The sequence below is a fragment of the Chrysemys picta genome, chromosome 4 (assembly GCF_011386835.1).
Source record: "Chrysemys picta bellii isolate R12L10 chromosome 4, ASM1138683v2, whole genome shotgun sequence".
NCBI lineage: Eukaryota > Metazoa > Chordata > Testudines > Emydidae > Chrysemys > Chrysemys picta.
The window spans coordinates 124763128-124779135 of record NC_088794.1 but is presented as its reverse complement, the minus strand read 5'-3'; the positions used below and the strand labels follow the sequence as shown (position 1 = coordinate 124779135).

Genomic DNA, 16008 nt, shown 5'->3' with positions numbered 1-16008 from the left:
TAATATACACTTGGTGCTTTAAAAGGGCCAAGTCTACTGACATTACAGGGAGCTTCTGGGTGCTCTGAAGTTTTAAAAATGAAGCCATTTAAATGAGTTAAGATTAGGGTGACCCGATGTCCTGATTTTATAGGGACAGTCCCAATTTTTGGGTCTTTTTCTTATATAGGCTCCTATTACACCCCACCCCCATCCCAATTTTTCACATTTGCTGTCTGGTCACCCTAGTTAAGATGGATTTGGGAGCCTAACTTTAGACACCCAGAATTTTAAAAAGAACCCAAGTGAAATAGATACAAACGTCCTGTTGACTTTCCGTTGGACTTTTGTCTAACTTTTTTAGGGATTCAAACAAACAAAAAATAACTCTGTCACATCTCCTTTGCAGTTTATTCTGTCTTCTCTGATTTTATATATCTGACTATGAACTAAATGGAAGGACATTCCTCGTTATGTATCTTTGTACAGCACTAAGCACATTGTCAATGCTTTATGAATAAAAATAATTTGGTTTCAGGATTCTGGTTTGGACCCATCTCTAGGTCAACTAACAGTAATTTTAAAAAATCTATTATTATTTATTATACCAAAGATAATCTCTATCAGCCAATCAGGTTAACAGAAAATTGACAGTTATTCCCTGAAAATGGTTTTCATAAAATTAAATAATCTATTTCACTTATATGCTTTTGAAAAATCCTGGCCATTTATTATCTAGGAATTGGACTTACGTGTCCACCTACAGCTGTTGTGTTCACTTACCCTTAGCCATTCCAGAAGTATTACTTATATTGAGTTTGTTGAATCGAATTAGACTTCTGACTGCAAGGGGAAGAAGAGATCTCAAGCCTCCTGTAAAAAACATTTCTTCATCCTTGAACAGAAGAATGCTACAATTACTATATTATAAACTTAAAAATACAGCAAATGCATTTTACTATTGCTTTAAAATCAAATGTGTCAGTTTCAAGGTTTGTGTTTCCTCTTAATGTTCTGCCATGTTTCCTCTCTATTTGCAATTCCCAGTCTCAAAACAAAATGCAAATCACAAACTCAAAGGGTTGATTCACTGATGGTTAGTGACTAAGCAGAGGCTGAATCTCCTAATGAATTAGCCACTGAGGTTCAATTTATCAGTCTGATTGCAATGTAAAATCTAGTTAGCTACAGTGAGGCAACATATAGACTTTATTCATTTTGGTAAGTGTTTAACTTCTGAAGTTTTTGGTTCCCAAACCCTTTTTGAGACTCACAAATGCACAGCTAGATTAGTCCATCAGATTTTGATTTGTAGAACTGATTTACTAACTGAAAATGCCTTTGTAGATAAATTAGAAATTTAACTCTTTGATAATCAGAGAATGTATTTTCTGAATATAATTGTAACCTTAATACTTCCCGTTCATATAGTACGATGGATACTCTTGGGTTAATTTTTCTGTTGGGGAAATTTAGGCACAGAGATGTTTAAGTGACTCTTCCAAGGTTACGCAATAAGAGTTTGTCTAGACTGGGAAATATGGCTGAAGTCACACATATTACCTAACCCTGACCTATCCCTGACCTTTTGTAGATGCAGGTTAACACCTTTTACCTTGATTTAGTTAATCAGAGTCCACCCTAAGTTCCCCACTCAACCTCAACCTGCTAAGCAGACATAAAAGTTGTTAACTTGAATCTACATTAGGAAAATATTTAAGTATAGGTCAAGATAAGGTAATGTGTTAGCTAGCCTGACTTAACTTTGGACGTTTGTCCTAGTCCAGACAAACCCCAGTGCAGCAATGTCCACACTGTTATTTTTAGCATGCTAGCAAGAGTCTGTATACCCAGGCTTGAAGGCTCACTCCCAGCTGCAGTGTAGACGTACCCAAAGAGAGAGGAAACTGGAAGCCAAGTCTCCTGGTTCCCAGCCCTCGCTCTAACAACTAACCTATGCCACCTCAAGACTATGCTCAACAACTTGTTAGTAAGAAAATACCCTCCAAGTAGTCAAATTACCTTACTATTGAAGTTATTTTTAATTCTGGAGAAGCGACTATTGTTGATGTAATTCCTAAAGAAGCAATAATGGTTTTAAACATAGAAAATTCAGTGCTGTTCTTTTAAAAGTTCATGAGTTAATGTTCAACATGTTGTTATGGGTTTCTAGAAAATGGTAACTTCTGTTAAAAATCCACAGTGTTTTGTGTTATTACCATGATAATGCAAGATTCCACTCCTAAGGGGTCATACACGAACCACTTTACTTTAATAATTTACATTTCTGAGCAACTTTATTATTAATTAACTTGCACTAAGAGAGCAGATGGGTTTTGATTGTGAAATTCTGATCTGATCTTGAGTCCAAGTTTCAAAACCCCTCCTAAAGTTTTAAGTATTCTGAAGTGGGGTTCTGGTTTGGTCCACTGTGAAATTCAGATCAAGTTTTGGGTCTGGATTTTGCGCCCTGTAAGTCCAGAACTTTTCACATGTTTATAATAGGTTGGCAGCCCAAAGGAAGGAAGGTCTGGATTTTTTTTTCTTGTCTTTTAGGGATTCAAACAAACAAAAAATAACTTTGTCACATCTCCTTTGCAGTTTATTCTGCCTTCTATGATTTTATATATCTGACTGTGAACTAAATGGAAGGACATTCCTCATTATGTATCTTTGTACAACACTAAGCACATTGTCAATGCTTTATGAATAAAAATAATTTGGTTTCAGGATTCTGGTTTGGACCCATCTCTAGGTCAACTAACAGTAATTTAAAAAAATCTATTATTATTTATTATACCAAAGATAATCTCTATCAGCCAATCAGGTGAACAGAAAATTGACAGTTATTCCCTGAAAATGGTTTTCATAAAATTAAATAATCTTAATGAAACAGAATCCTCCATTAGAACCCTCCAAATTGTCTCTCTTTGGATCTATTCATCTGTATTGAAGTCTACTAGAGGACTAAGAGCCACAGGAACTGATAGGTCAATTAGAGAGGAAGGAAGGTCCAGTGGTTAAGGATACTAGCTTGTGATTCAGGAGACCTCAGAGTTTATTTTCTGTTCTGTCACTGTGTTGATTTTGGGCAAACCACTCATTTTTTCTGTGCCTAAGTTCCCCATTTGTACAATGGGGTTAAAAGTACTTTTTCATAAACAAACTAGGGAAATGTGATCTAGATGAAAATACTATCAGGTGGGTGCATAACTGGTTGAGAGACCATACACAAAGAGTTGTTATCAATGGTTCACTGTCAAGCTGGGAGAACATAACTAGTGAGGTCCTGTTGGGGTCTGTCCTAGGTCCAGTACTATCTGATATTTTCATTAATGACTTGGATAATGGAGTAGAGAATATGCTTATGGATGATACCAAACTTGGAGCTGTCACAAACATTTCAAGGACAGGATTAGAATTCAAGATGATCTTGACAAATTGGGAAATTGGTCTAAAATCAATAAGAAGAAATTTAATAAATGAAATGCACAACAGCTATAAAATGGAAATTACTAGTTTGGCTATAGTACTGCTGAAAAGGATCTGGGGTTATAGTGTCACTAGTTTAATTTGAATCAGCAATGTGATGCAGTTGCAAAAAAGACTAATGCCGTTCTGGGGTGTATTAACAGTGTCATATGTAAGATACAGGAAGTAATTATCCCGCTCTACTCAGCACTGCTAAAGTCTCAGTTGAACTACTGTGTCTAGTTCTGGGTGCCACACTTTAAGAAAAATATAGACAAATTGGAAAGAAGCCAGAGGAGAGCAACAAAAAGACAAAGATTTAGAAAACCTGACCTGAGAGGGAAGGTTAAAAAAAATTGGGCATGATTAGTCTTGAGACAAGAAGAATGAGGGAGGAACGTGATAACGGTCTTCAAATATGTTAAGAGGTGTTTTAAGGAGGATGGTGACCAATTGTTGTGATAAGCATCTGTAATATTACATCTTAAATTACACTCAACACTGTGAAGGGAAGCAATACAGAAGGAACAGAGTCTCAATGGACAATTCAACAAACTTACCTGGTTACTCAATAAATGTTTGTGCACAGCTTTTTTTAAAATATTAAATAAATGACAAACTAAATCTGTTATGGATTTATTTCTGGTCAGTGTGGATGGGACATCTAGTGCAGAAATGAATTTTGGCTCATTCCTTTATTCCTGCCTACCTCCTATTCTCCCCTCTACTACAAGGCTGATACTTAACTGCAGCAACTAGCCTTCTGTTCTCCAGAGTTGTATCTCATGCTGTGCTAGAACACTTTGCAAAAGTTAGGGGAACAGAGGGGAGAGGACAAACTGGTACATGGGTGCAAATTTCCCATTCATATTATGAACCTAGTCTCTATGTATGGCCTACAGTGTTAGTTCCTGAGGTGTTGCTGAGTTTGGGTCCCTGTGGAAGAAGTGCAGAATTCCATCCACCATGAAGGCAGATTTTAAAATTGATAAGTAAGTCGTGAAAGGCATTTGTCTCATGGAAGGTAATATTCAGCTAGAGCTAAAGCATCCTATGATGTACTATGCAAACCCCACACTGGACAAGAAGGAGTTAAGACGCAGCTCTAGGCTCAAGCAGCTTTGCCCTACCACACCTTCAGGGCATGCACAGGTTGGAAGAGGAGCAGTTTAAAAGGGGAGCAGAGCCGCTGGCAGATGAGTAAAGAGACCACAACTTCAACTCCTGAGACAAGGGCTGATTGAAAGTAAGAGTTTCCCAGATGACCCCTCCCTGAAGGCCCCTCCCTGAGGGGAGAAAGGGTGAGTCAGCCAGATTCTGATGCACTGAGGAGGAATCATTCTCCTCTATTTCTTATTAACTCAGTTTATTTGCATTAATTATCCTTGCTTTTTGTTCATGGACTACCCTGGAAGAGGAAAGACTTTAAAGTAACCTGGCTGGAGGGTCAAGTCATAGGATGAGGCAGGTGACTGCAGAGGCATAGCAGCTGTCAGCAGGAGACACTCAGTAGGGAGAGAACTGCTATTATTAGCGCTATGAAAAACTGTTGCTGCTCTTCCCAAAGCTCCATGCAAATATTCTCGGGTTCAGTCCAAACCACTTAGTTTCACCTTGTTTCTGCTTTATAAAATTACTTTTGCAGATTCTCACTCTCAGATAAGCCTACATGGGCTAAATTCTTTAAAATGGCTTTTCTGAACTAGTGTGATAGTGGCACAGTCTTTAGCACTGAAGTATCCCTTGTATCAGACAAATGGCCATACCTCCTTAATGCTGAGGGATTTAGAAACTTGGGGGAGATGTTTGCTCCCATTTCATTAACTGTAATGGAACTGTCACTGAAGTAGTTACCATGGGCCAGATTTGTGAAGGTATTTAGATGCCTAAAGATGAAGGTAGGTGCCTAGAGTAGAATTCACAAAGGGGACTTAAGCACAGCAATGCTCAGCCTATCTTTCATAACCCAAGTTCGGAACCCAGGCTCCCTATACAATGCATGGGGAGAGTTAGGTGCCTAAAAATTGGATTCACAGAAGCTAACTACCTATTCAATTCCAGATAAGTGGGCGGGTGTAAGCCTGCCCATGTCTGAAGGCCCCTCCCCCAGCCTAAGGGGTGGAGATACTAAATCCAGGGTTTATAAATGATCAAATGCTTATAAATGTTGTATTACTGTTTTGGATGTAGTAAATTGCTTAGTTAGGCTCTTTAGGCTCTTTAGGTTTAAGTTAAGAAATCTAGGTGCTATGGGGACTTTACCAGTGAAAACTTAAGTGCTTAGGAAATTTAGGTTAGGCAACGGTGAGCAGGGATTTTGAGAATCTCAATTAGGACTTAAGTGCCTGAGGTCCCCCTTCTGAATCCAACCCCATTTGGATTCACAAAAGCACCCAAGCAGGTTAGGTGCCTAATTCCCATTAAAATATAAAAAATCCTATGTATGAGATTGGGAGTGTTTAGCAGTCAGGGTTCTTGATATTAGGAAGTGATGGGAGAGTATTCTTATCTGAAGGAAGACTGATTAGCGAGCTTCTTGTTATAGGGAAGACAGGAGGTCAGAGGAATTTAATCAGATGAAAAGAAACATGTATGTGTATAGGCCTCTGGGGCTTGGTGCAGGGTGGATTTGACAAATTGATTTAAATCATGATTTAAATCACTAGTCAGGACAACTCAATTTAATAATGGATTTCTACATAAAAGTGCATTTTTGTGGGCTGTTATAACCTTAATACATATTCTTCACAACTCATAGATGTAGGTTTCATTTTTAGAAGGTACACACTATACATTTTTAAAGTGATTTGTTTTAAAAACTTTTCAGATTAGTTTTACAGCTATATCAGAAAATGAATGATTGGTTATTTCATTTACCAAAGGTAATTGAAACAGATATTGATGAAGTCATTTGGAGGTGAACTATCTCCAATTCAACAGGTTAATCATTAATATTTGGAGGATTTTCTTGCCATGCTTTATTAGGAGGAGAACATCACAAGACAGACATTTAAGTCGTTTTATTTAACTAAAACAACATTTTGTATTGTGGATTTTTTTCTTCAACAGCAAACGTAATATTTTAACAAAACAAGCATATGAATTTTTGAATTTAAACATTCAAGTTTTTTAAAATCAGGTTTGTTTTTCTTAAAATTGTTTTTAACTAAAATAGTTAAATATTTAAAAAGAAATTAAATCGACTATGTCAGCCAGGTCAACATGAGAAACTTAAGATATTGGCTTCTGAAGCTATTGGCTTCTGAAGCTAACTCAGTCGTCTTCACCTTCATTTTCCTGTTTGTTCATAATCTGGAAAAGAAAAACACACTTTCCTGCTTTTTCAGGTCCCAAACAATTTCTCAGTTTGGAACGAATTAGCCCAAAGGAAGAAAATATTCTTTCTACACCGGCAGAAGAAGCTACTGCTATTAAAAGTGAGTTTATTACTTCAACAGTCTCTGAATCCAAGTGCTTAAGTAGCTTCCACCAGTTCACTGGTGTGATTTTCTTTAAAACATCATCAGCAAACATATATTTCTTGAATGGTTTACCCTTAGCTCCGACATTTATTATAGTTGGCATTATGGAGGGATGATTGCCCGATGTCCATATCATAGCCGACTCCTCTTCTTCAGCAGTTAAGGTTTGACTCTGGTACTGAGTATTGAGAATATCTGCAAGAAAATGAGCTGGAGATAGTGCTTGTCCCATTAGTTTTTTAATGCTTGTAATTTAACTCTGTCATTGCATATTTCTCTTTTTAAGATCTCACTCAGTTCCTTCCAAATTTCAACAGCGTCAGCAATAAAACAGCCATTTCCCTGCATTTTGTTCCAGGCTACAGAAATAGGCTTTAGGGTACTCGGCATGTGTTCAACATTTCTCTGAAGCCCAATGTTGAGAACTTTGGCTGTGACAGTATCATCTATATTTTCACAATTTTGTTCACAAACTGTCATCAGATTAGGCCGGTTCTTGATTTAGTGCTCAAAACAGTCCACTACTGAGTTCCATTGCATGTCTTGTGGGAGAATTGGCTTGGTTCCTCCCACTTTTTTCAGAGCAGCTGCTGCAAAGTGGTTGTTACGGAAGTATTTTGCAATTTCAACAACATTAGACTTTATTTCTGGAACACTGAAGTCTTTGGCTAGGAGGTGTACCAAATGAGTACTGCAACCGCATATTATTAGCTTGGGACTCTCTTCTAAATAATTTCTTCTCATCTTGGATACATTTGCAGCATTGTCTGTGACCAACCTGCGTACTAGACATTTAAATCTTTTTTCACAGTTTGTTATAGCTTTTACTGCTACTTGTAAGTATTCTGCTGTGTGTGGCATTTCCTGATGTATCAATTGTTTCTGGAAGGAAGACATTCCTTTCTTCTGTTGTCACACAAGCACATACAACAGGATCATTGTGGACACTCCTCCACCCATCAAGACCCAGGTTATCAATTTTACCCTTTAGACCTTTTGCACACTGCTCAATTTCTCTTTCAGACACTTTATCCAGCAATTTGCCTGCGACATCTGCTCTGTTGGATAGACTGTATCCTGGTCTTAATGACTGAACCATGTTAATAAAGTGTGGGTTCTCAATCATACAGAAAGGAGAGTTTGTTGCATAAACAAACCGGGCACTTTTTTCATCAATTACTTCTTTTTGTAATTTGCTGGTTCTTATCACAAACTTATCTATGGTTGTTTCTGGATGATAGAGATTTTTTTTTCTTTTTGCTACAGGTGATATACTGTGGCTAAGTGACATACATGATGTGATCGAAACACTATCATTGGCAGATAACTCTGAAACGATAGAAAATGATGGTGATCTTGAAGGTGGATAGTCTTCAGAATCCTGTATGTTGAGGATGGATTCTCCTAAACAAAATAAGTCAATGCAGTTATTTCATTATTATTACCATACTGCTCATTTAGTATTACTCATTGCATTCACTGACACTCACTACTACTTTAAAGGTGAAATTGTAAAAGGAAGATCTGCCTATTTCAGCCATTTTTTTTTTTTAATCACAACTGCATCTAAAATGATAGTACCATAGAGTAACAATTATATTTTTTGCTCAAACATGAGAATTTGAGAATAGTCCAGAAGGAAGACAGGCAGTCCTTAAGAAAAGTATGAAATAAAAAAGTTTACTAACCTTAAGATCCTGCTTGTTCGGACACGTTCCTTTCATCATCTTCAACGCCGCTTCCTCCTGAGAAGGAACACTTCTCATGATGTTGTTTCATTAGGGCAACCAGGCCTTGCATTTCTTTGTTGAACTCTTTGCATTTTGCACGCATGCCTGTCTTATCCAGAGGTAGAGGAACTTCATTAAAATATTCCCAAACTGGGTCTCTTTTACGGCCTGCTGCCATTATAGGTTTTTTCTTCTAGTGAGAGAACGGCATGGTAGATCTTAAATCAATGAAGGCTACACTCAGAAAGACCTCGGGACTTCTGGAATATGCTGCTCAAATAGTTTCCCTTTTGTTTCTACTGCCTGTACCTCCCTTCTCACATTTATCTCCAGACTTCTGCTCCTTGTCCAGATCTAATCCGCTTCCAACAATCTTCTATTCATTGAACTTTCTGAAATTTGCACTTTTAGAGAGTGGTAAGGGATTGACTCTGTGTACACAAATTTGCAGAGGGACAATAGGGTTGAGGTCTGTTATTTCTCACCCCTCTATATTATTTATTTTAAAACATTTTTGCTGTTAACAAGCATTTTATCTCTGGAGACACAAATCCACAGTTCAAGAACTGCAAAACTAAACATCTCTGATGGTATCTTCTAGACTGAGCACTGAGTCCCATTGGATAGATAGAAAGATTAACCTAAATAATCTATACAGAAGCCCCTGGAACCCCATAAAATTGGGTCCCTAATCCATGAACTATTGGAACTCATTTACAAAACTTTTCTTAAATGTTACATGAATATATTGTCTCATACTATAAAATTAGAATTTATAATCCCTATTCCATGATTAGATAGTTTTGAGCTATAATGTATCTTAATTAAAACTATCTTTAGATAGGTTTTTTCCTCAAAGAGCATTTTATAAAAAAAAATCCGATTTAAATTAAAAAAATCTGATTATTTTTATTTAAAAAATAAACCATTGATTTTTATCCACCCTGGCTTGGTGTGATTCTCAGGTGGTCTGACTGGGAAATAGGAAGGGGAGGGCTTGTAGAAAGAAAGATACAACTTTTTTAATTATAAACCATTTTAAAAGTTCATAGTGGCTAATGGCTTTCAAACTCAGTTCCGTATTATGTGTGGGGTGGTCAAATACTAATGCCTGGGTTTCAATATAAAACCTGTAGAAATATACTCTTGGTGTTTATTTGGTTTTGCATGATAAATGTAGAACAGTAACACAGAACTTTGCTTTATAAGGCGAGTTTTGAACCTAGAAAATCCCTCAAACTACAGTTATATGCACTACCATCAAACCCCAGATGGACCCACAAAAGCAGCTGGGAACTTGTGAAGAGCAAGGCATTAGTTCTCTGTTAATAATACATCAAGGTTCACTCAGGCAGATGTCAGAAAGTTTGTGTTTCTCTTCAAAGTTTTAGAAATATTTAAGCAAACGTGTACCTTTTCCTCTCTAAGGACTAGAATGGATGGCATGACAAGTTTCCTGAAGTTTGCTCACTAAACTTTAAAATTGTTAGATTGGCAGGATGTATATAAAGAGATTAGCATCTCTTTCTCTGTCCCCCTTCCACCCAAATATAGTACTAGCTTTTTCAGGTATCAGGAAGATGAAATTAATTATAAGTATTTTGAGTGTAGCCAACTTCACTCTGGAAAATATTGTACAAAATGTTCCATTCACTCTGAAGAAATAAACTGTACTATACCCAGTATTTCATTTTGGACTCTAGGAAAAATACTTCATATTCAGTGGCAGACTGTGTTAAAGTGAGCTGTTCTTAGTTACAACGGAGTTACTCCAGAATTATATTAGTATAACAGATCACAATTTTGCCCCAAATGAACAGCTTCTTATATTTCAAGATATAATATATACCATATGGAATATGGAATGGGCCCTGCAGGTTTTCATCAAGGCACATTAATAGGAAGCTCTTTGAGGGCAGAGACCATCTTTCTGTTCTGTCTCTCTACACCAGAGGTGGGAAAACTACGGCCCGCGGGACCGTCCTGCCCGGCCCCTGAGCTCCTGGCCTGGGAGGCTAACCTCGGCCCCTCCCCCGCCCCGCAGCCTCAGCTAGCTCGCTCGCGGCGCCGCCGGTGCAATGCTCTGGGCGGCGGGGCTGTGAGCTCCTGGGGCAGCGCAGCTGCAGAGCCCGGCCTGACCCGGTCTCTGTGCTGCGTGGTGGCAGCGGTGTGGACTGGTTCCAGCCGGGCGGCGAGGCTGTAGCACCGCCAGCCACTGGTGCTCCAGGCGGCACGGTAAGGGGGCAGGGAGGCTTGGATAGAGGGCGGTGGAGTTCGGGGTGGTGGTCAGGGGGTGTGGATAGGGGTCGGGGGGGGGACGGGGTTGAATGGGGGTATGGGTACTGGGGGGGCAGTCAGAAAGGAGGGGGGGTTGGATGGGGCGGTGGGGGCAGTCAGGGGACAGGGAGAAGGGGTGGTTGGATGGGGCAGGGATCCCAGGGGGGCCATCAGGAATGAGAGGAGGGGTTGGATGGGGTGTTGGAGGTCCGGGGGCGGTCAGGGGTGCGTGGGTGGGGCAGGGGTCCCGGAGGGGAGGGCCGTCAGGGAACCCAACAGGGCTTGGATGGGGCAGGAGTCCTGGGGGCGGGGGGGCAGATACGAGGTGGGGGCCAGGCCATGACGCCCTCTCCTAACTGGCCCTCCATACAATTTACAAAACCAGATGCGGCCTTCAGGCCAAAAAGTTTGCCCACCCCTGCTGTACACTGTCTAGCACAATAACAACAAGGAGTCTGGTGGCACCTTAAAAGACTAACAGATTTATTTGGGCATAAGCTTTCGTGGGTAAAAACCTCATTTCTTCAGATGCATCTGAAGAAGTGAGGTTTTTACCCACGAAAACTTATGCCCAAATAAAACTGTTAGTCTTTTAAGGTGCCACCAGACTCCTTGTTGTTTTTATAGATACAGACTAACACGGCTACCCCCTGATACTGTCTAGCACAGTGGGGTACTGGTCCATGACAGGGGCTCCTATGTGCTAATATAATAGAAATAATAGTGTGAAGAAACCAGTTAACCGTACTGTACACCTGTTCTGTGACTGAAATCACAAGCATATGCTTTTACTGAACTGAGGACAACCTCCAATATGCAATTACATGTTTTATGTGATCACGTTAAAGTATCTCTGTATTCCTGATTATAACTGTGATGGACATGTAAGAGAAAACAAAGGCACTGTGGCTGGAAAAAATGTTTCTTTCCCTCTCTAAGAGGGAAGCTGTTAAGATTGCTCTTGGGGAACTGTGCAGATAGACACAGAGTGTGTGTGTGTGTGTGTGTGTGTGTGTATATATATATATATATATATATATATATATATATATATATATAAAAAAGATAGACATATCTAGATGTTTCTCTGCAAGCTTTAGTCCTACTGTTAAGATTAAACCATATTTTGGTTTAAGAAGGCTATCTAGTCACTATATTCCACCACAGGAAAAATAAAGGAGTCAGGCCTGACACATGAGAGGGTGCACTCAGAACCAAAGAGGGATCAAATGTAGCTAGCCCTGTAACCAAGACAATAAATTTCTTCAGTCTTTAAAGACCACCTCTGCTACATCTAAAAATTTGTGGCTTGATTTGCAGAAATGCTGATGCACCCCCCACCATTCACTGACCTCTGAAAATCAGGCCATTAGCATTTACAAGTTCCATAACTCAAATTCATGTGACCTGTAGATCACTTCGAGCTGGCTCTTGCATTAAGCCTAAACTTTTTTTTAAAAAAGGCAAACCATATTGGATGTTTTAAAAGCTTCACATTGCTTAGCTGTGGGTCTGTTATTTAGGGCATGATACAAAGCCATTGTTAGAGTCCTTATTCCTTCACCTGCTTACTTCCCTAGTCCTTCTCGCACGAACAGAGAGCAACAATACCCGAAGTCCGAAGGTGCAAACAATTTGATGCTTATTAGGGTGAACTTCCAGAAAGCAATTATTCCAATTTCCTTCCTTAGTGTCCCCCTTCCCAGCTCTGACACCATAGAGCCTTGCCTGTGTCCCTGTTCCCATTCCTCCCCCTTAGCAAAACATGATCCCAATTCCCCCCCATTCCCTGTTCCCATTCCCTCCCTTACTTCCTGATTGCAGACTATATAATAAAACAAGTTCTGCTTAGCTATACCTTAACCAATTATTTTACTGAAATTTAACTAACCAATCCTAACATAGTATAACATGATTATCTAACCAATTATATCTCACTACCTTAATTGGTTTACACCAACAAAATTAATTATACAGCAGAGAGAAACAATCACAAAACCAGAGATTATACAGACAAACAATAGGGAAGTGGAGACTACAATGAAAGAACAACAAAGAAATGAGGATTTCACACCCCTGCTATTGATAAGTGAGTTCTTGCCAGACAGGATGCTATCAAACTAAGTTTTCTTTAAATCTTCTAGGCTCTTCCCTTTCTCTGGAGATGATAGGCATTATCAGGACAGGATTGTATTCCTAACAGCCAAATAGCACCTTATTTCAATGTGACTAGTTTGGAATGTAAGGATTTGACCACACACTTCCCAGCTTATGGCTGCCTCTGCTGCTTAGCCTAAGAACAGGGCCTCAGATTGTCACAGTAAGAGAAGATCCTTACACCAGCAGACGGTGATTTTGATTCTTTCTTTTATACCTCTATAACTAGCTAAGTGATAAGAATACACCTAAATTCTTAAAGTATAGGCCTTTGCAGACAGGCCTGAATATCATATCCTAACAGCCATTATAGGCAATCAAAGGCTTTTCATTGACTTCAAAGAGAGTTGGAACAGGTTCTCAACCAGGTGTCTTTAGTTATATAGCCAGTTTTTTATAAGAGAGGCTAATCAATTGAAATCTGAATTTTGGCATGTAAGTGATGTAGCTAGTAACCTGACCCATAAGGAACAAGTATCTTTCCCTTTCCACAGAAAGTTAATTACAGAATTAACTTCTGAAGGTTCTGTATAGTCCCAACCCCAATGGCAGAATTTTCTTCCTCACTCCATACTGGTGGCTCTTTTGCATCCTAAAGGATTACTTTCCCCCATCCCATCTTCTATCACCATTCCTTCCTCTGACCCACAATGCAGCCATCCATTTAATGACTAGATGAAACATTGAAGATTGTTAGTTCTGCTACTCAGCTGGATTAAGAGGCTATATAGGTGATTAACAAATGTGTTTGCCCCATTCCTGTCCATGCAGAGATTGAATGCTTCCCCTCCACAGCAATCCTACACTCTACTGGCCAAGAGAATCCGAATCTTATTCATATTTACATTACATTTAAAGAAATATTTAAATCCTAAACTAATTTTAGGAACATAAAAAATGCCATACTAGATCAGACCAGAAGTTTGTTTATCCTCTCTGCAATGTTGTTCTCTTCCTTAATTGTTATTTTAGCTCTTTGGGAGTTTAGCAGATGCAACAATTTCCCCACAGGTATCTCACTTTTGACATAATTAAGATCTTTGTGTGTGTGTCCCCCCTTTGATTATTTATTCTTCAAAACCTCCCTTAGTTCTATTTTCATTTTACATTTTATTGCTACTTCTGTTGGCTTCACTATCATTGGATTTCCATTTTCTGAAGGATCTTGGTTTGTCTAGAATAACCTTGAACTCTACCATTTAATTAATTTTCTTTCTGATCTTTTTGCTCCCTTTTTTGTTTAGGGATATACGTGCCACCTGTGACTCTTAAGATGTGCTCAAGTGGCCTCCCTGTTGAGTCAAAGGATTTTAATTTCCTCATTTTTTACTTTAGGATCACGTTGACTAGCTTCCTCTTTTTTGCAAATCCCCTTTTTGGAGTTTAATGTCAAAATTGTGGCAATTATAGATATGATTCCTCTGAAGAGGGTGTTGAATTTAATTATATGTTCACTGTTACTCAGTGGCTCAACAGCAGTTACATTATGAACCAATTGCTGTCTGTTTCTTAGGTCTAAGTTGAGAATCGCTTCTCCTCAGGTGCTCTAGAACTACTTGTTCCAAGAAGCAATTATTTAAGTTATTGAGAAATTCTTTCTATAAACCTTGACTGGTCATAACATTTGAGTAACTTATATGTGGATAGCTGAAATCACCCATTATTGCTTCTTTATTAGAATTAGTTGCCTCTCTGCTCTACTTTAATATTGTTCACTTATAGTGACTACTTAGCCTGGGAGGCTGGTAATATAACACTAGTAAAATATTTGTACTTTTATCACTTGGGATTAATAACTATACAGATTTAAAAAAGTTGTATTTTAAGATTTTGTCTGAAGGGAGAAGCAATGTGTACAAAGCACAACAGCAGTAGGACTAAGGTAAGGTTGGGGTGTGAAGATTTAACCCATAGTCAATAACAAATCTTTATTACTTAAACTAATTCTTTCAAGAAATTACCCATTTCCTGACAGAGTTCTACCATTTCCGTTAGAATTATTCAGGTTTGGATTAATTTCTTAGTAGTAACCTCTGCTTTCACAGTATTACACTAAGTGGTTTTAGCAAGAAGAGAACTGTTGAGTGATAGGTCAGATCAGCAAAAAAATATGCTTTAAACAGCAAATTTACATACCCAGTCTGCTTTTGTGACAATCATAATGCAGTTTGGCTACAGATTCAAGAAATATACACGTACAAAGACTAGATAAGAATGGGAAAACGAACAGTATTAGGAAACTATATTGTATAGCATTCACACAAATATACACACACAGTCATTTATATGGAGCTAAGGTTGCAGGTTTTTGAGTCTGTTGTGTTGGAAATGTCACCTTAAATCTTAAAATCATATTGCGGGAAACCAGGAAATTATTTTTTCTTGCGGCAGTAATGTTTGCATCCAGAGTAAGGGGCTCTTAGCAATATTTTCTGGTCTTCCAACTTTTGAGCTTTGGGAATTAAATGCATGTTCTGGAAGAACACAATGAACAAGGCAATATTGAATTTGTGCAACTTTAAATTTTCATTAGTGTGGAGGTCTGTGTGGTGTGTTTCTGCCCCACTTCCCACCCCACGCCAAGTAAACTTCTGCACTAGGAGCAAGGGGATCCCTTTTCCACCCTTGCCCCCATCAGGAACCTCAGGAGTTGTGCAGCTGTAGCTTTCTCTCTCCTGTGTACCAGGTCTGGCAGGACTCTGTACACAATGTTAATATTCCATGTAGTGCTCATGGCAGCCTAGCATACCTCCCCATAGAACCAAACATAGTTTAACAACTCTTTAATATCTGGGTTCTGGAACTAGTTCTTGGCCTGGACTCTAGCTCTCAACAGAAGTCCAGTGATAAGTTTCATGTGGATACTGCCCACAGTATTTTCTCCTACCACTGTGCAAAAAAACAAACTAAAA

General features: G+C 38.8%; 1 protein-coding gene across 27 annotated transcripts in view; it reads right to left on the bottom strand.

Moving 5' to 3' along the window:
* The window catches only part of DGLUCY (D-glutamate cyclase), a 109389-nt gene that overhangs the window by 82956 nt on the left and 10425 nt on the right, over positions 1–16008 (bottom strand). For 26 of the 27 annotated variants that reach the window (XR_010601137.1, XR_010601138.1, XR_010601136.1 and 23 more), the window contains one exon: positions 763–874. Coding sequence is in view for 23 of the 27 variants with exons in the window: in XM_065595604.1 (XP_065451676.1) it covers positions 763–874 (112 nt within the window). In the remaining 4 variants the exon portion in view is untranslated. Of the gene's footprint in view, positions 1–762; positions 875–2001; positions 6993–16008 lie in introns of those variants that run through there. The other variant, XM_042858607.2, reaches the window with a different exon arrangement.